General features: G+C 38.3%; 1 protein-coding gene across 16 annotated transcripts in view; it reads right to left on the reverse strand.

The window, feature by feature from the left end:
- Positions 1–21,513, reverse strand: part of nrxn3a (neurexin 3a) — a 1,597,612-nt gene that overhangs the window by 419,314 nt on the left and 1,156,785 nt on the right. For all 16 annotated transcript variants that reach the window (XR_005631328.1, XR_005631327.1, XR_005631329.1 and 13 more), the window contains one exon: positions 6,213–6,394. Coding sequence is in view for 13 of the 16 variants with exons in the window: in XM_039741969.1 (XP_039597903.1) it covers positions 6,213–6,394 (182 nt within the window). In the remaining 3 variants the exon portion in view is untranslated. The remainder of the gene's footprint in view (positions 1–6,212; positions 6,395–21,513) is intronic.

Consider the following 21,513-nt stretch of genomic DNA (forward strand, 5'->3'; position numbering starts at 1 on the left):
TGCGAGGCAGCAGCGCTACCACTGTGCCACCGTTCCGCCCATGATACAACTAACACCAGTATAATATTTGTCAGATGAAAATACGTTTGTCTCGTGCAGGTTGACTTCATCGGTATCGCCGATTTTTAAAATTTAAAACATATTTAATCGTTTCTTTACATAAAAAAGTAATTAAATAAGAATAAATAATGTATTCTTTGTTTTTGGAATTAGAATTACTACCAAAGACCACACAAGGCATTTTAACAGTTATTAAAACACTTAAAAAAAAAATAAATTGCAAATTTTTCATCGAAGTTGGCCGAACACATGCAAATCTTACGGAAGTAAAAACGATAGGATACCGCGACACTGCACGAGTATCATACCTTTGTTAGTTGTATCGTGGGTTATTCTCATCTGTCTTATATTATACAGGGGGCGCAGAATTATTCCAGGTAGAAAAGGGGGGGGCGCAGAATACAAAAGTTTGAGAACTGCTGAGTATATCTAACCTGAAGAAAAGCCCACATAAGCATGGGGGGTGCCAACATGAAGATAATAAAAGCTATGGGGCCACAGGATCAACTTTGAGGGTTTCATTTTATTATTGAGTTAATGAACCAAAGTTGCTATTACTTTACAGCTCCAGAGACCTGGGTTCAGTTGTTGGCTCAGTCACTATGTACAGTAGTTTCCATATGGTCCCCATATTTATGACTCCATTGGTTTCTTCCCTCATCTAAAATCCTCTGTGCCAGGCAAACTGGCAACGCTAAAATAGCCTGATGTGTGTGAGTGTAGGTGTGCAGTGTGAAGCATCGATTTTCTGCTCAAGTTCATTTCCATTCATGCGTCTGATTCTGCCAGGTTAAGGCTACCTGTTGCTTGACAATAAAAGAAAATAAAAAGAAACAGTTATGAACGAAATGAAGAGACTCGTTTGGATATGTGTTCATCTTTTTTATGATTTCTTTTTTGATTTCACTTTTGATCACCACCTTTTTTTTACATTTTGTAAATTGTTTTTAATAAGTACCACTCATTAACAAAGCCTGTTATCATACCAATTAATAAAAAATATTCTTATTGACCTAAATGCACTTTGTGAATTCATCTACCTGTCAACCATTTGCAATTAAAAGTTGTCGCAATAGCAAATCATTTTTCAAATTGCGCTGGAGGCCCTCTCCCTGGCCCTTGTGTGTTTACTGCTCTGTGTGACTCCCCTATTTTTCTAGGCTTATTATTGTCGATAATGTCTCAAACGTCATGCTTGGCCAACACAGATGCTACTTTCTGTCACGGTCTTTCAATAGCATAGTTTTCTTCGCTGTGGGCAGCAAAGTGGAATCATTAGCTGCACTCTTCTCTTCACAATAAAGAACCAACAAACACAAGAAGCTCCACATGGCAGAATTCATGGAGATGTGCACGCTTCACTGCACAATTACTTTCCTCATTTGAAGCTGTAGCTCTGGAGATGTGAAATAAATGATCAACCTAACATAACAACCTAAGCAGCCAACTAAAACTCACTGCCTTATATACAGTAGCTGCTTTGTAAAACCGAAAGTTCAAATGCTGACTGACCAATAAGACACTGTCAGATATAAATCTGCATATAAAATCCCAAATGTAATGTGCTGAAGCCCACATCAATTTCTTATTAGCTTTTCTTCCTTTTATAAAAACATGGCACTGTTCTGTTCAATTGTCCTTCGTGCACTGCTGAGGCAAGTTTTGGCATTCACAGGGGGCACACTTTTTTATTTAAGATTATAATAAAGCCAGAATTGCTAACTCTGAAGACATGCTGCGGAGAGGGCTTGGAGATGAAGGGAGACAAGAAGAGTGTCTGTCTCTAAAAAGATGGCAAGGGCAGTATTTCAGAAAGTAAGGAGAGGGTCAAGGTCACATTTCCAGATACCAAAGATTTAAAGTGTAAGGTTTAATGCAGTGTAAGCAGATCTTTTCATAAACCTAAAGAAAAGGCGGAAAAATGTTCTATCGTTTGGAAATCTCAGCAGGTTGGTCATGAATGTAAAGTGTAAAGTCAGAAGTGGTGGAATGTGTAGGTTTGTGTGCATCCAGTAAATAAACTGATTAACTGGGACAATGGCTCAGTGAAGGCTAAAAGGAAAAAGTGAGCACAGGGAGCCCTGGACAAATGAGGGAAATGCAAAAAGGGGTTGGACAAAGAAGAATAAGAGGGAGGAAGTTGAGATTTCAAACATTCAACAGTGGGATATATGAGAAGGAACTTCTATCCATCGAACCTTCTCAATACGCTTGGGATGGGGTTCATACTCACACACAGACACGCACCTATTTTATACTGGGATTAGCTGCACTGCCCATCTATGGTGGTTTGGAATCTAAGCAATCAATGTAGACCACAGTGTATTCATCATTAATATTTGCAGAACACCATCTATTAGAATGTATATTTGTAATGCATGTAGTAATTAAATTCATTAACCCAGCCACAGAGGATGCACAAACCAGTGTGCCAGTCCCAAGCCTGGATAAATGGGGAGGGTTACATCAGGAAGGGCATCTGGTGTAAAATTGTGCAAAATCAATATGCGGACAGTTGATCCGCTGTGGCAACCCCTAACGGGAGCAACCGAAAGAAGAAGTAGTAATTAAATTCATTATATTTTTCTTTCTAACATATGGCGCATCACAAACATTTGTAGTATTAAAATGCATTCCATTTTTCAATCCAACAGAAAATAACAATAAACAAAAATACATTTCATTATATAGTGGCTTCAGATGACACATTACAATCAGTAGCACTGCTTTTACAAAACCCATTTCAAATGGCAAGTAACAGAGTCCAAGCAGACAGACACACACATACTTTATCCCAGGACTAGCTGTGCTTCCTATCCATCTAAGATGGGTTGAAATCTAAGTAATCAATGTAGACCACAGTGTATTCAACATTAATATTTGCAGAACGCCATCTATTGGAATGTATTTTGTAATGTATGTAGTAATTTAATTCATTAACCCAGCCACAAAGGATGTACAAACCAGTGTGCCGGTCCCAAAACTGGATAAATGGGGAGGGTTACATCAGTAAGGGCATCCGGTGTAAAATTTTGCCAAATCAATATGCGGACAGTTGATCCGCTGTGGCAACCAGTGCAGGATTTACGTATAAGCTACACAAGCCATAGCTTAGGTCCCCCGCCTTCTTGGGGGCCCCCAAAACAAATTGTCCAAGTGAGCAATTGTCATATATACTTATAAAGGGCCCCATGCCTCAAATAGCTTAGGGCCTTATCAAGCCTAAATCTGGCACTGGTGGCAACCCGTAACGGGAGCAGCCGAAAGAAAAAGAAGTAGTTATTAAATTCCTTATATTTTTCTTTCTAACACATGGCGCATCACAAACATTTGTAGTATTAAAATGCATTGCATTTTTCAATCCAACAGAAAATAATAATAAACAATAATACATTTCATTATATAGTGGCTTCAGATGACACATTACAATCAGTAGCACTGCTTTTACAAAACCCATTTCAAATGGCAAGTAACAGAGTCCAAGCAGACAGACACACACATACTTTATCCCAGGACTAGCTGTGCTTCCTATCCATCTAAGATGGGTTGAAATCTAAGTAATCAATGTAGACCTCAGCATAGTCAACATTAGTATTTCCTCTATATCAGAAGGACTTTCCAACCATTGAACTTTCTCAATCCACTTGGGATGGGGTTCACACTCACACATAGACACACACCTACTTTATATTGGGACTAGCTGCGCTACCCATCTATGGTGGCTTGGAATCTAAGTAATCAATGTAGACCACAGTGTATTCATCATTAATGTTTGCAGTGCATCATCTATTGGAATGAATTTTTGTAATGCATGTGGTAACTAAATACATTGCGTTTAACATTCCAACAGATGGCGCATTGCAAATATTAGCACTGCTTTTACAAATTGCATTAAATGGAGACATGGGATGAGGCAGTAAGCTTTCTTTTCTAATATGATAAAAATAGCATGTTATTTATTTTTTTGTTTAAGTGGAGTGTTGGTGTCCATTAAGTTTTGCCTATTTTCAAAGATTCCAACATAAAATACTCTGTCAGAGTCACAGTTTTGGGTTCATGTTCATGCTCTCAGTTTTACAGAAAAAATGAAGCTCGATATGAGACATGCAATTTATAAGCCTTGCTCCTTGATAATCAAGTGCTTTAGCTACACTACAAACATAAGAGCTCATTGTAAAGCTGTCATTCAGAGAATTGGTTTGAGGTTTTTTTTTTTTTTTGGCAATTTATTGTACCAGATTTTATTTTTCTTTATGTGTATACTTTCTTTCCATTTTGTTTTATCCTTAATCCTTATTTTTTTGTTGTATTACTTGTCTGCCACGACTGGGCCTCATGTTCGCTTACTGCTGCAGTTATTGGGAGTGTAGTTATCTGAGAGCTATTTCAATTGTTTGTTGCTACAGCTTCCATGCTGTGGCCTTGGCTCTTGATAGCGGTCTTCTTTAATTACTTTTGTTTTTCTGAAGTTTCTTTTGTGATTATGTTGGCTAGATTCATTTGGATTTAAAATTTAGGCTTTGGCCTATAGAATTTTGTTGTTTTGATCAGTTACTATTATGTTATTACATCCTTTAATAGCTTCATTTGCTCTTTCTTTTTCTTATGGAGTAACACTTTGAAAGGTCAATTTGCTTTGTTTATTATATTTTCTTATGATTTTGGTATTGCCATATTTCTGTTATTGTTTCTTCTTGCTATTTAATGAATGTTTTGGGGTTTTTTTTTGGAAATTTGTTGAAAGCTATTAAAATGTATCTTTACATTTTTAATCACCAAAAACTTGATCACAAAAAGTATCAGTTTACCATTGTATTGGTCATTGTTAAGTTATAGCTAGGGTTTATTTCCTTGCTTACAGTATATGTATTTTATTTATTGTTACATTTGAATCATTTTAAATGTTTTTATGTAGTATTTTGTTAGTACTGTAATGTTCATTTAGTATTTAAATGTGGTTGTGTTCCTTGTGTTTTGTGGGTGGTACTCCAAGAGGCGGGGCCACCTTTGATGTCACTGTTGACGGGCCGCCCCCTTTCCTTTATATGTGACATGGAGAGATGGGTCTTCAGTGGTTCATTGATGCCTTTCTTTGTAAGTATTGATTTTCTGTTTTTCCTGAGATCTTTGCTTCACTTTTGTTTTTGTTTTTTGATTCTCTATTGTTTACTGTGACTCGTTTGCTCTTGGCTTACCTTCTTAGGCAAAAGCTTTTTGCCTTGTTCAATTTTGTGTCCTTCCTTTAAGAAACTTAAATAAAATTCTTCTTTCATAAAGATTTCTTCTTGGATTTGTCTCCAAGCAAGAACTTTTATAGTTCCTTTTCATTCTGGGGCATTTTTAGTATATTTTGGATCTTTGCAGGCTGTGATGGCTAGGGGCTGGCACCTTTGGTGAGGTTATATCTGGGCAAGCTAGTGAAGGTTCTGTCCTGTTTTGTGTGGTTTTTCAGAAGCCTTACCCTTTTCACTATTTCACGTGCACTTACCACAATAGTGGCATCATTGTGGCACCATGTTGGCAGCTGTCACCATTTTGTGTGTACATTTTTGGGAAAGGTCTAACTGCAGCCCTCTGCAGACTACTGTAGCTCCTCAATTCAGGAGTTTTGCTAAATGGCTAATTGGATTGAATGTTTATGCCACTTGGTTTACTCAACAGTCATCATTATTTAAGTCAAACACCCTTCCCATAACCCTAATCTTAACCGTAGTGTAACCAGCCAAATTGCTTAACATCATTGACATATAATGCAACGCGACAACAGAGTAGAGGTATGGAGGTCAGCAGCTACAGTAGGGTGTACTGAAATTTGCACCTTCTTATTTCTGGCAATGGCCTTTCTTGCTAGGTGATACCTTACATATCTTGTGTAACATGTGACATCAGCATGCTGGTGCTTATTCGTATTGACCTCCTTTATAAAGCTGCACTTTCAACTGTGAGCGTCAAGGGATAAAACTGAGCACATATTGATAGTTCAGCCCTGATCTCGTCCATGTGCTGCACAGAAACTACTCCATATTGTACAGTTTACATGTCTTTTTACTTCACATCAACTAGCTATTAAAACATCTATGCTATCAAGTGGCAGCAGAAGAAAAAAGATCTAACAAAATAAAAAGAGTTGTACGATTGTACAGTTTACTTACAATATGCAGCTGAAGAAAGTCTCCAAGACCGGGTGCACTGTCCACCCGTGCAAGTATTGCATCCTTGACATTTGTACTAAAGCCAACTGCTAGTCGGTCTGTACGAGTGCTTGGTCGGTCATTTGCTGGCCAGGTGAACGTTATAAGTCCTCCTCCTTTGCCAAAGATATATGTAGCGCCAGCTGGAAAAAAAAAAGAAAAAAAGACATAAATTCATGAGAGCGGAAGTGGTTAAAAGATCCTGCAGTGAGAACAACTGACTGTGAAAGAGAACTTTAAATAATAAGCCAAAGAGAACAAATTGCAGTCCTGCATCAATAAGAAAGCATGAGACTTTATCAAAATTAAAACTCTGATGATATGTTTAAAAAACTTTTGGAGGTGGTGCTCATCATTAATGCCATTACATTAAATACAAAAGGATAGAATGTGGTATTAAATTAAATTGGCCTAATCTGTAGCCATGTGAGTGGACTGTGCTAAATCATAACTAATGGTCATGACAGAATTGTTATGGTCATCTTTATATTTCTTTATATGACCAATGCAATAACTGTGACACTTTCTTTGTATTCAGTTGGGATATACGTTGTTGCTTAGTATAAGGCAAAGTATGGGACTGGACGCCATAATGATTTTAATAATGAGATCATAATACAGCATATGCCTAATAAAGAATCTAGATTCTGGTACCAATTATACATTATTATACACTGAGGTTACTCATTAGAAGGCCATAAATGTGTGATGCTAAGACAGTTCAATCACATAACTACAACTGCATGTAAAACTACATATGTGTTCTGTGTCGTGCATAATAGATTTCTCTCATACTGTGCATGTAAAGCACTTTTTATGGCAAAAATGATCGTAATTTGCCTTGGAAAGATTGAAGATTTTAGATATTAACAGCACTGATTCACTATGTGACCCTGAGCTAGTCATATAATCGACTCATGTTCCAATTGTACAGACTATTATACAGTCATATGAAAAAGTTTGGGAACCCCTCTTAATTCTTTGGATTTTTGTGTATCATTGGCTGAGCTTTCAAAGTAGCAACTTCATTTTAATATCTGACATGCCTTATGGAAACAGTCGTATTTCAGCAGTGACATTAAGTTTATTGGATTAACAGAAAATATGCAATATGCATCATAACAAAATTTGACAGGTGCATAAATGTGGTCACCCCGACAGAGATATGACATCAATACTTAGTTGAGCCTCCTTTTGCTCCTTTGAGCCTCCAGACGCTGTCCTATAGCCTTTGATGAGTGTCTGGACTCTGGATGGAGGTATTTCTGACCATTCTTCATACAAAATCTCTCCAGTTCAGTTCACTTTGATGGCTGCCGAACACGGACAGCCTGCTTCAAATCATCCCATAGATTTTCGATGATATTCAAGTCAGGGGACTGTGACGGCCATTCCAGAACATTGTACTTCTCCCTCTGCATGAATGCCTTTGTAGATTTCCAACTGTATTTTGGGTCATTGTCTTGTTGGAATATCCAACCCCTGCGTAACTTCAATCTTGTGACTGATGGTTGAACATTATCCTGAAGAATTTGCTGATATTGGGTTGAATTCATCCGACCCTCGACTTTAACTAGGGACCCAGTCCCTGAACTAGCCACACAGCCCACCCCACAGCATGATGGGACCTCCACCACATTTGACGGTAGGTAGCAGGTGTTTTTCTTGAAATGCGCTGTTCTTTTTTCGCCATGCAAAGCACTTTTCGTTATGACCAAATAACTCCATTTTTGTCTCATCAGTCCAAGGCACTTTGTTCCAAAATGAATCTGGCTTGTCTAAATGAGCATTTGCTTACAAGAAGCGACTCAGTTTGTGGCGTGAGTGCAGAAAGGGCTTCTTTCTCATCACCCTGCCATACAGATGTTCTTTGTACAAATTGCTCTGAATTGTAGAACGATGTACAGATACACTATCTGTAGCGAGATGTTCTTGCAGGTCTTTGGAGGTGATCTGTGGGTTGTCTGTAACCATTCTCACAAAACTGCTCATATGCCGCTCCTGTATTTTTCTTGGCCTGCCAGACCTGCTGGGTTTAACAGCAACTGTGCCTGTGGCCTTCCATTACCTGATTCCATTTCCAGTTTAAACCTCTCAGATAACTTTTTGTAGTTTTCCCCTAAACCATGAGACTGAACAATCTTTGTTTTCAGATCTTTTGAGAGTTGCTTTGAGGATCCCATGCTGTCTGTCACTCTTCAGTGGAGAGTCAAAGGGAAGCACAACCTGTAATTGACCACCTTAAATACCTTTTACTACTCATGATTGGACACTCCTGTCTATGAAGTTCAAGGCTTAACGAGCTCATCCAACCAATTTGGTGTCACAAGTAATCAGCATTGAGCAGTGACAAGCATTCAAATCGGCAAAATTACAAGGGGACCCACACTTTTGCACAGCCAGTTTTTCACATTTGATTTAAGTTCAAACAACTAAATACTGCTTCACTAAAAAATTTTTTTCGGAAAACACCCCAGTGCTCAGATATTCCTAGGAAATGAAAGACATACCACTGTTATCTTTATTGTTGAAAGGAGAGTCAATTATTATGTGGGCTGAGAGGGGTTGCCAAACTTTTTCATATGACTGTATTTATATAGAAGCTTGGAATGATGTTCATTATGTAAAATCAAGTTAGTTCTTTTAACAGTTATGGCCTACCTATTATAAGCCAACTGCATAGCAAGTATGCTCATTCAGAGGATAATTTCATGAACTAAAAAGCAGAATTAATAAAACTAATGGAAATGAAAATCAAATGTGCACTCTTTGAGGTGGGGTCTGCTCACCTACAGTAGGGATATGAATTAAAGAGTGAAAGAATTCAGACTGTGTGCCTTCAGTAACACACTTTCCAACCATTTTCTGGCACAGGGTCACAATGAACTAATCCAGGCCAATGCAAGGTGGGGATCACCCCTGAATGGTGTGCCATCTGCCATCCATTCACTTAAGTGAAGGAGCTCCCATACGGAGAGTTTGAACGTCACTGGTGGCTAGAAAGTCCTGTCTGGGTCTTCCTAGGAAATGTCTGCTATTTTCAGTCAGTGTGTTTCTGTTCTCATTCTGTACGAACAGAAGCCGTGTGTGTCTAGTATCAGTAAGACGCATAAAACTTCTGTTGCTAAAATATTTGTTTCTATATACAGTAATGAAAGGTAAAAGATGAAAATTAACAAATAATGAACATCAAAGACAAGTGCCTAATTATTTTTTTTCTTTAAGTAGCTGATTAAAAATAAACTCATCCTAAGCAAAAAAGTGTGAAAACAACTTCTTTGTTTAAAACACCCAAAAACTAATTTTAATGGAATTTCTGGATTGTCACAGCAGATATGAGATCAAAAACCAACACATTGAGAGGAAAAGTGTGAAAACAAATTTCTTGTATAAAACATGCAAATCAACACTGAACAGTAAGTGTTTAGAGATTGACGCAAGAGATATGAGGCCAACAGAGAGAACACTTTGGATTCAATGAATTCAATTACTGGGTCATTTTTGCTCTTATTATTGAGCAACACTAGTCCAGAAAGCTTTGCTATGGACACAACTTGGTGTGATTTTTTGAAGCCCTTTTGTTTGCTCATGGTAATGGACAATTATGATCAAATTAAATTACAAAAATAGGTGGCAATCAACTGCGGTGGCGCCTTACCCAGGGTTTGTTTCCTGCCTTGTGCCCTCTGTTGGCTGGGATTGGCTCTAACTGACCCCTATGACTCTGTAGTTAGGATATAGCAGGTTGGATAATGGATGGATGGATGGAAATGAAACTCCACATGGTGGGAAGCCACCTGTCTGAGGTGTCTTTGTTTTGCAATATTTCAGTATTACATGGAGAAAAGGTAATGCGTGTGACTAGGCTTAAGGCATCTCAAAAGAATGAAAATATCTGAGAGATGACAAACTTTCTGATGTAGACCGATGCTGAACCACACCAAACAATATAAAATTGTCTAGTTGTATGCACATAACAGGCAAAATATGCCTACATTTTTTCCTAAAATATTGTTAAATAAATACTTTAGGAAAATCAGAGCGGGGTATGCAGGGGAAACTCATTCCCATGGGATTGCACATTTCAGTCAAAGGTCTGCCTTTCCCCCTTATGCATTGGTCAAGAGTCCTGTCTTCAATTCCAGAGCATGTTCCCATGTGACCATGTTTCTTCTGCATGGATGCTCTAAGTAACAAGTAATGTGAGATTTTCTTTTATGGATATTTTGATACAATTTGCTGTTGGTCACCATAGACACCTGTTCTATCAGAAACTTTGTTATCTCTAATCTGCTTGAACACATGAGATTAATATTTTTTCTCTACTATTATTACAAACTAAATGGGGTAATTAACATGATAAAACAATATTCTTTTTGAATAGAATTCAATTAAACAAAAGAGCTTTTTGCACTCCTTCTTCACTTGTGTAGTTTCTTCCTCAAAATGAGCTGTTATCTTCATATTGTAAAGTTTCCTTCATGTATTTTTAAAAAAAGAAAAAACTTTGGAATTCAGGATACACTAAACTCTTTCAGAACATCAACTGGATACCAGTATACATGAAAATCACTCTACTGGACTGCTGAGGTGTGCAGTCACCTGAAGAGGGCAGTAAAAATACAAGTTCTTTGTGTATGAAGCAAACAGATGATACGTGAAGTACGGCACCAGAGTTGTTCTATTTTAGAAAACATCTGTAGTGCTTACAAAGATAACTCACTAAATCCCAGCAATGATGGGCCAGAAACACTGACTTTCTGTCTGTGTACAACTGCCATGACCATTCGCATGTCTTTAAGCCGCACTAAAACACACCATTTTGACAAGCTGATGAAAATCCGTCTCTGCAACATTTTACATCGAGCCTCTTAAAGTGGTGTACTTATGGTGTAACTACTCAGTAATTGTCTGCCTGTCTCCTATTAGTGGGCACGATTACCACATATGTACAATTTAATGTGCGGAAACAGTGGAATCTATTCTACGATTATAGCACTGGATGGGGCTAAAATTACTTTCATTCTTTGGGGAGTACAACTGTGGAGTACATTTTTCTGTTGCTTAGTATGGTAATCTAAAATATTTTAAGTAGTTTAGCTTTAAGATAAAATTTATTATGATACATATTATCAATTATATAAATTAATGAGACTGTTATTGCACTTTACAGTCAATGGAAGGACTCTCCTTTTGAAGAATTTTTTTCAACACATTAGACCTAAAAGTGAATTAGTCTTTTTTATGGTACATCTAAAGTCTTCAGCTTCAAGGTTAAGTCATATATTTATCCAAATGATAGATCTGTCACAGAAACCTTTATTGATAATCTATTTTTGCACATAATAGCTATATACACACTTGAACTTCTTCCTTTGTATTATACATTGGGGGACTAAGTAACCTAGGTAATACCAACATTAATTATGTTAATAGGCTTTAAAAAATGATAAATGACCAAAATTAAAGACAATCCTAGTCCATAATAAATGCAGATTATTCAAAAAAGGTTTCCAGTTTTTGAAAATGGCTTTATAACATCAAAGGCTGACTTCAAGAGCACAAAACTCAGAAATTACAGTCAATAACACGGCAAATTTATTTTCTCCAATTTGGAAAAAGAAAATTTCTAGTTGGATGAAGTAAGGAGGTCCACTTGGTCCAGTAACAGCGACAGTGAATATTAGCCCACCAGGAAAAAGATGAAATGAGATCTCAAAATGGGATTTCAAATTGACTATAACTACAACAAACTGTGTTTATAAGGTCAAAGTTTATTCTGAAAATTGTTTTGTCTTTCTTACAACAGTTCAGTTTTTTTTTTGTTTTCCTTTGATACCAAAAAACATTGGGCACTCCCTATCTGCTCTATAAATTGAAGTGTGCCAATTGATCTTTCTACTTAGAGACACTTGGATTCTACCTTTCATAAAGGAGCGTGATGTACTTTAGTCAACGAAGGTTATCACTTGTGAGTGACTATTCGGTAGTGAGAAGGAATTTTGCAAGTATTTAATGGATGTAAACTTGTCATACACTCGGATAGATAGATAGATAGATAGATAGATAGATAGATAGATAGATAGATAGATAGATAGATAGATAGATAGATAGATAGATAGATAGATAGATAGATAGATAGATGTGAAAGGCACTATATTATTGATAGATAGATAGATAGATAGATAGATAGATAGATAGATAGATAGATAGATAGATAGATAGATAGATAGATAGATAAACTGCAGTGTTATACCCATACTAATATGCTCAGTTAAGCGTTGGCTCTGTAGAACTACTTCATTGCGTCTGGGGCTCCTGCATATGTCTCTGACAAACCAATGGATTGATCCCTGTAGGAATCAGACTGCCAAAGCTATGGTGCTACCTTGATTAAAGGGTGGTGTCTCAGTTAAACAGTAGAAACATAACTGAGGAGAAGGGACGAGATTAAGGGGAAATGTGTTGAAGAAAGACACCGGAACACAGGGATGTTACTGAGCCACACAATACAGTAAGACTGGAGCAATATGCTTTATCCTCAGCAGCTGCTCCACTTTACCGCTCACACTATAAATGAAACCTGCAATAATAATTAAAAGTTAACAAGCTTGTTAATAGGCTGAGCTCTCCAGAGCTTCAGGTACAGAGGGGGTGGTGAAACAAAAATTAAATAAGTGCTGGAAATAACTAAAAGTGTATTTATAGTACTAATTAGGCAGCGACATGTATCACTAAGCAGACACTTGCATATCTAAGGCATCTTAACCAATATATATATATATATATATATATATTTTTTTTTTTGTTTGTTTGTTTGTTTGTTTGGCTGTTCATAAAATGTAACTCCATATTTATGGAACAAGAATTACCTTTAATTATTTTCCACTTATTTTTCAAACCTGAGTAATCATTATAAGGACATAGAGTTATCAGAGCCATTCCCGCACATTTACCGTAATTTCAAGCTGAAAGGTTTATCATTGATGGCTGACCTGACAGCATGTCTAAGATAGTGACAAGAAACGGAATATTGTGGGAGAAAAGTGAATCAAGGAAGAGACTGTATAAAAGACACAGTAGCTAAGGTTTGAACATGTGGTCCAAACACTCGAGTATGCTACTATCATTACAGCATATGACGTTTGCTCATCCATCTTAGTGTAGTACAGAGCTCGAGGTTTGGCCAAAAGCATTATGTGTTTTGGAAAGAATCAGTCGTGGACAGGACACCAATAATTGACATTTTAATTTCTCCTTGGAAACACCAAGATAAAAATAAATGACTATAGACATATTGTTTTTAAAGCTTCAGCAAAGTCTGCTTAGATGACTTATTTAAAGGAATATTTTTAAAAATATATTATTTTTATATATAACCTACTGCACGTACTCTGCAGTGATGGACAGAGTAAAAATTGAATCTCCTTTTGTCATTCAGAACAGAGATAAATAGTTTCTGATGTAACATGTATCCACTGTAACCAACGTTGGACAACAGCAAACATTATCAAAAGGTCCATGAAAAAATCTCACATTCCTTGTGTCACACAATCCCAGATATCCCACCCTTGCAGAAGGAGATTTTGGGGAGGACCATGAACGCAGTAAAGGAACCACAGGGCCGTGTGCAAAGGCATTTTTAGGAATTACTAGTATCAGGTGTCTTCCAGGTGGGAGTTCCAGAGAGTTGTGAATTGCTTGCTGGAGTCATGGAGAAGATGCTGATTTTCGAGAGACTCCCGCAATTTATGTCCTTAATCCACACTTGTAAGCTCACAAAAACCCAAATACATGTATTTTTACAAAAATATTGTTAAATAAATCACTTCCTGAGAACGCTCTCATGAACGAATACTGAATTTGCTTAGACGGGAACAAGCATTTGAACTGAATTAAAAATCCACCTCTCTGCTTCATTCACTCGTCAGACGTCCGGCCAGTTTATTGGCTAACATTGTGCTTAACACGCTATTATCAAAAAACATGTGCTGAAAGACAAGGGCAACTAGAGTGAGTGAAAACATTATCAGAAGAGAACATGTCTTATAATCATGCATATCTGAGATGCTTCTTCAAGCTGAAGCTCAAGTTTCATGGACTGCTAATGAATAATGCTAATGCACTCCAGTTGTTAATATAAATATAATGATGGGAAGTGGGTCTACAAATTAAAGATTTGTTAGCATCTTTGTGTATTACCCACATGCCTATTCTACTAGAAAATTTGTTGTCTCCATTCTTTGTCGTCTCATCCTATTTATGTTCCTTAACCATGGAGTTTACATGTTGTGGCAAGTGGCTGGGGCTGCTACCCAGCCGGGATGCCCAGGAGGACCGGAGGAGGGCTTGCACCTCCTCCAGACCACGAGGGGGCGACCGTCCTGGTTGCTTTGGGGATCTCTACAGGGTTGAGCTTCCAGGCTCTCTACCCGTGGTCACCGCCGGGGGCGCCCCAACGTCTAGAGAGCCCTGGACCTCAGTACTTCCGTCACACCCGGAAGTGCTGGGGGGGAAGAGAATCGGGGACACCTGGAGTGCTTCCGGGTACACAGCCGGTGCTTCCGCCACACAGGGGCGTGTCAGCGGAAGGTTACTGGAGGACACATCCGGGTGGCTATAAAAGAGGCCGCCTCCCTCCATTCGAGGGCTGGAGTTGGGAGAGTAGGGGACAAGGTCTTGGAGGAGAGGATTGGAGGCGGCCCGAAGAAGCAAAGAGGCAGTGTGAGGCCCGGACTTTGGGGAGTCTTGGGGGTGGTGTGGCACGTTATTATTGTAAATAGTTGTAAATAAATGTGTGGCGGTGATTAATAACATGCCTACCTGTCTCTGTCCGGGGTCTAGTCCACAATGTTCTTGTAAACTTGCTCCATTTTGTTCATGCTGACAAAATGTCATGCACAATTTTTTTGGACTGGCCGGCCTAAAATGTTACTGAAGTGTATCTCACTCTATCTGTAGCTACCGTTTCATAGGCAGTGTCGGTACCTGTACTGCTGTACTACTGTTCCTGCTTCTTGTCATTCTAAAATGAGCACACGGCATTGAAAATAGACAAACAAATATTTAAATCAACAAATGAGAACCAACGCTCCTCTCAATGTCAATTCATATATTTGCCCATCCAGATTTTACCCCTCAACAATATTGTTTGTTTTTTTTTTTTGCTGCTGTTATCAATTTGCTCCATTTCATTTCACTTCCACTCAAGACGGTTAGTACTGCTGACCTGACAGGTCTCTAAAGGGATTCGTAGGCGGAAACACAGCTCGGCAGATGCCATATTGTAGTAACCAAGGGTGAAGGAATTTCCCTGACTGCAAGACGAACGCTCAGCAGGCTTGATGTGAGACCGGCCATCTGATTACGAAAAAATATTGGCAAGCCTCAGCAGCAGAGATTTTGTAAATCGGTCCCATCAAATGATCCGTAATGCTCAAGTGTTTGAATGGAACTTTTTATGACATAATTTTTTAACTAATTTTTCCCTGTTAGGAATGATTAGTGTTTTCATTAACAAATATGCTGTCAATAGATGTTTAAATATTGATATTCCAAGCTCAAAAAGTACACAAAGGTAACTTTTAAAGAAGGATAATGTAAGTGAAATAACTCAAAAAGAAAGACTCAGTATTTAGCCAACTCAGCAAGAGCGATTTCCCATTAAGCCGCAGTGTTATCAATAGAGTTTGTGGCAATAGGCTGTTAAAATGTCTTTACATGGTCTGCAGTTTTATATGTGACTTCATTATGGCTTGGACTTCCTCCGGAGGATTCCATAAATAATTGGAGGCACTACAGCTGGTGTAAACAGTATAGCCTTATGTTTAAATCATTTTTATTTGATTAAAAAAAAAAAAAGATTAACTGAAAGGCATTGAAGCTGAGTACATCAAAATACTTTAGTGTTATATGCTTTAGTTGCTGTACTTTATGGAGTTCTATATGCTTCACTATTAACCATTCGGTCATATTTTGGTATTTTTCAACAAATATACATTATGACTTCTATGAAAAATATTGCATTGCTCTATCAAAAACAAATTCAGTTACTGTAGATCATGCAACATGCTTAAAATCCAGAGGGATATAAATTTATGGCCTGTCCAGCTCCACTGCCAGGTCCATAATAATTTTTGACTTTGTGTCCTCTTTATTGGTTTTTGATCGTGGATTACCTTTTCACATTCTGACACATCTGAGTAGATGGCATTGAACGAGGGCTTGGATTTCGACTAAAATGAATTCAGTCTGGGCAGCACTGCCTGAGAGATGAGCTACTGTCGCTACCTTACAGATTATATGTAGTTTAAAAAGCATTTTTGGATTTATTTCCTTTTCATACTGTGCACTCACCAGTATTTTTAAATTACGCTTCAGCACCATGACTAATGTAACACCGTCCTTTTCCCAATGTGTTGTCTTGGATTATAATATTTGTAAATTGCCTTCAGGTCTCTGGCTTTGTGCAAAGACTTTATAAAGGTATTGCGTGGAACCTACAAAGCGGAGGACTAAAAAGCAAATATGTTAAAAGAGTTGAAGATAGTCTTTAAAGTTAGCAGAGAGAAAGTAGCATCTTCAAAGGATACCTTTACTGGGGGGCATAATGTTCAGCTGGGAAGACCTAGAAGGCTGCCCACTTTAGTGAGGAGACTGACGGCTTGAATACACAAAGTAAAATATATTCCTACTTTGTTTGAAAATGATATAAATAAATATTAAACATTTTCAATATGTCAGGTTGCGGTGGCCTGGCACCCTGCCTGGGGTTTGTTCCCTGCCTTGCACCCTGTGTTGGCTGGCATTGGCTCCAGCAGACCCCTGTGACCCTGTAGTTGGGATATAGCGGGTTGGATAATGGATGGATGGAATATGTCGGGTGTCTTTACGTTCTTAATATAGCTAAAGTTAGAAGGCACCGTGCTGTTAATTATTGTTCTGACTTTTATGCTGATATTACCCTTTACTATTTATATTTGGAACATGGCGCCTGGAGAACTGGGGCAGGTGCCATCTTGTCTTGTTTTTCTCTTGTTCTTCTGCATCTGCCTCTATGGATGCACACATATCGCAGAGTAAATTCTGTAGCTCTCTTTTTGACGTCTCTGTCTATTCTTTACACTAGCTACTAAGAATCTGCTCAGAAGACCTTCAACCTTGCATATGTGGTGGTGAGAGCAGTAAGATAACAACGTGAGGTGTTGACTCTTCTCCAGGTTTAATACACAAAAAGCAAACACAGCCTCTTAAAATGCCTCCAGGACATCTTGAGCGTGGTTGAACATTTTTCTGGTTTCCACACCAGTATTGACCATTGTCTTACTGTGTTCAGTAAGGGGTCTTCCAAAAGTAAAAGAATAGTAATAAAGAGAAATGACGTATGCTACAGCACTCACAGGTCCCAAAAATGTCAGCAGATAAAACAACTTCATTCATTAAATAAACTTAAATCCATATTGACAGAGAGCATGCAATTTTTGCAACTTGTCAGAACTGTTAACACTTTCACCAATAAATATGTCAGGGTAAGAATCTTGTGAGCAACAATTCCTCGGAGCTGGCAGCTAGTGTAAGGAATAAGCACAGACCTTAAGATGGGGGGCTACGAGACTTTGTGTGTCCAGTCACGACAAGACAATTAGGCAGCAATTCAGTTTGGTGACCCAGCTCTAAAAGTACCAGCTGCTGTTTACCAAGCACCATCAATCACATTTTGTAATGTGCAGTGTCTCGCTACAAAAAGGAATATACTGTAGCTCATGGCCAGAAGGTAGCAAAAACAGCTACTACACAGGAACTTCTAGATGCTTCCAGTCAGTATGTCGCTGCTCCCAAAGACTTGTCAGGTTAAAACTCTTTCCAGCTTACCTGTGAATTGTGAAATATATGATCAGTCTGTAGATGGCAGGTCAGTTAAATTGCCTACACGTTACAGGAACTGCGTTGTGAAGTTAATTTGATATTTTAAAATGTTGTTATTTTAATGGTTGTGTAATTTATCAGTGGTGGGTAGTTTTTATAGGGCTATTGAGAAACAGGGGCATTTCGTTTCAAGTTCAATGGATGTCCTTGCTGAGCCTATTCCAACCATTATCAATAGTTCATTATTGCATGACACAGTACCTGATGCACTTAAAATTGTCATTAAACCATTACTTAAAAAGTCAGACCTAGACCCACACATACTAAATAACTATAGGCCTATTTCAAATTTACCCTTTCTCTCTAAAATACTAGAAAAAGTAGTCGCCAATCAGCTTCAGTCACACCTTACGCATTACAATTTATTTGAGAAATTCCAGTCTGGTATCCACACTGGTCATAGTACAGAAACGGCACTAACGCGGGTTGTAAACGACATTCTGATATCCTCTGATGAAGGAAACTCCACTGTAATTATGCTGTTGGACTTAAGTGCAGCGTTTGACACCATTGACCATTCTATTTTACAGCACAGGCTAGAAAATGATGTTGGGCTTAAAGGAACTGTGCTCGCTTGGTTTAGTTCTTATTTATCAAATCGATTCCAATATGTACAGAAATGTGCTGACAGGACTCCATCATTACACACAGAAGTGAGATATGGTGTCCTGCAGGGCTCAGTACCGGGAACTTTACTATTCTCAATTTACATGCTTCCACCGGGATCTATCAGTAGGAAACATCATGTTGATTTTCACTTGTATGCAGATGATACCCAGTTATACCTTTCATTTAGATCAAATGAAGTTTCTCCAATGTTGTCTTAGTGAATTAAAGGAGTCGATGGACGAGAACTACTTGTCTTTAAATACAGATAAAACAGAGATGTTAATTTTTGGAGGGAATGATGCTAATCAGAACAATATTCTGTCATCATTTAACTCAGTTGGAATCACCATTAATTTTACTGAATCAGCCTGCAATCTGGGAGTTATCTTTGACTCTAGCATGTAATTTAAAGCACATATTACAAAGTTGTCCAAATCATGTTTCTTCCATCTTAAAAATGTTGGGAAATTAAGGTGCTTTCTAAATAAATAGGATTCTGACAAATTAATTCATGCATTTATTTCTAGTAGGATTGATTAATGCAAAGCGCTGTTCACTGGATGTTAAAACTGTTCTTTATACAGCCTCCAGTTAATTCGAAATGCTGTTGCAAGAATTATTACAAGAACAAGAAAATACGAACACATAACTCCAGTTCTTAAATCCTTCCACTGGCTCCCGGTTAAGTTTAGGGCAGATTTCTAAATTTTCCTTTTAACCTATAAAGCATTAAATGGCCAAGGTCTGGCTTACTTGTCTGAACTTATCATGACTTACAAACCTGAGCGCACATTGAGATCTCAAGATGCCGGTCTGCTTATGATTCCAAGGAATAATAAAATAACAGTGGAAGGTCGAACTTTTAGTTACAGGGCCCCTAAACTGTGGAATGATCTGCCTGCTATAATAAGAGATGCCCCTTCGGTCTCAGCTTTTAAATCCCGGCTGAAAACTCACTACTTCAGTGTAGCACACCCCGACTAGAGCTGCTGATTAACTGTACAGACTGCATCTCTGTTGTTAGTCATTAGCACTAAAGCATAAGTAACATGATAGTTAGAATTTGATACTAACCCTCACCTATTCTGTTTCTGTTCTCTGTACTCTAATGTGCCACTTGGTGCCTCGGCCCACCTGCCAATTTGTTTTGCCTGCCTAAGGTATAGTCATCCCTGATGGAGGATCACAGGAATCGTGGGAAAGAGGGGTCCTTTCATCGGATTAGCGCTATTTCAGCTGTGGAATGGCCAAATGGGGGAGGCAGCTTGATGAATGAGGTCTCCAGGACTCTAAACAAATCCAAATCATATTATGTGATATCATCTACTGTTAAATTCTATTCCGTACTTCTGAAATGTTTATTTTTATACTGTATTGAGGATTTGTTCTGTTCTGTGTATTGTGTTGTATTGACCACCTTGTTTTTGACACCCACTGCACACCCAACCTACCTGGAAAGGTGTCTCTCTTTGAATTGCCTTTCCCAAGGTTTCTTCCATTTTTTCCCTGCAAGGTTTTTTTTTTGGGGAGTTTTTCTCTTCTTAGAGAGTCAGGGCTGGGGGGATGTCAAGAGGCAAGGCCCGTTAAAGCCCATTACAGCACTTCTTGTGTGATTTTGGGCTACACAAAAAATACAATGTATTGTATTGTTTTCCTTGGTGTGTTCAGTGTAGGATTTCTTCAAGTTATTACTATTATAGTTAAGGAGCACTATTGTTTCTATTACTTTTCTGACACTCACTGTTCTGACTGTTACTTTGATATTACCCTTCATAATTTACTAGCAAAATACCCGGGCTTCGCAGAGGAGAAGTAGTGTGTTAAAGAAGTTATGAAAAAGAAAAGGAAACATTGGATTGAAGGAATAAATATAGTCTCCCCTGAGCCAGTTCCAGTGAAGACATTTGCCTCAATAAGGTTCTTGTGCAGAGGCTTAATCTAAAGCCTTGTGCCATTACTAAGTTTTGGTGGTTGTAAGTTTCATAGTAACATAATTGGTACACCGACCTTCAAAAGTAGAGTATGCAGAGGCATGCCTGAAGGATTAAGAGTGTGAAGAAACTAAATGAAAAGGCAGGAGTTACCAGCAGGAAGACGTGAAGCAAGGCAAACAACAACAGGCTTGAAGCGGTGGAGTAAAGAAGAAGGGAGCAGTGAGCATGATGAACAGCTGAGGAAAGTAAGGAAGCAAATGAGTGTGGGATGTCATTAATGTATATAGGTAGGGAGGCAACCACGTGGTAGGTGCGCAGACATCGGCCGTGCGGAAAAAGGAAGGGGGACTAGGGATGGCCCTTGTGCGTCTCTGCCATGAAATAAATCCTCTGTTAACGGAAATAAGGAATGAAACCACCAAAAGGAGAGGTCAGTTCTGAAAGTTCTTTATGGCATAATGGTGAGAACCGCCAAAAAGAAGACATTATTTTCGAAAATTCATTACGGGGCATGGTGCTAAAAGAAACATACTTAACATTTGTAAGTACAGTATAAAGGCTGAACATGGGAATTTTGGGCTTTCTACATATATTGGAAGTCGCAGAATTAGTGAGGATTGGTTTCCCCTACCTATATATACAATTTAGGGGGTACACACATTTCCCCCCCTTGGGTGTTGCAATAGGACATAGCTAACTTTTGTAAGTACACTGCAAAGAATGAGCACGCAAAATTTCAGCTTGCCACCTATATGGAAAGTGGGAGAATTGGTGATAAGTCAGTGAGGGCTTTG

The sequence above is a fragment of the Polypterus senegalus genome, chromosome 18 (genome assembly GCF_016835505.1).
Source record: "Polypterus senegalus isolate Bchr_013 chromosome 18, ASM1683550v1, whole genome shotgun sequence".
In the NCBI taxonomy this organism is placed as follows: Eukaryota; Metazoa; Chordata; class Cladistia; order Polypteriformes; family Polypteridae; genus Polypterus; species Polypterus senegalus.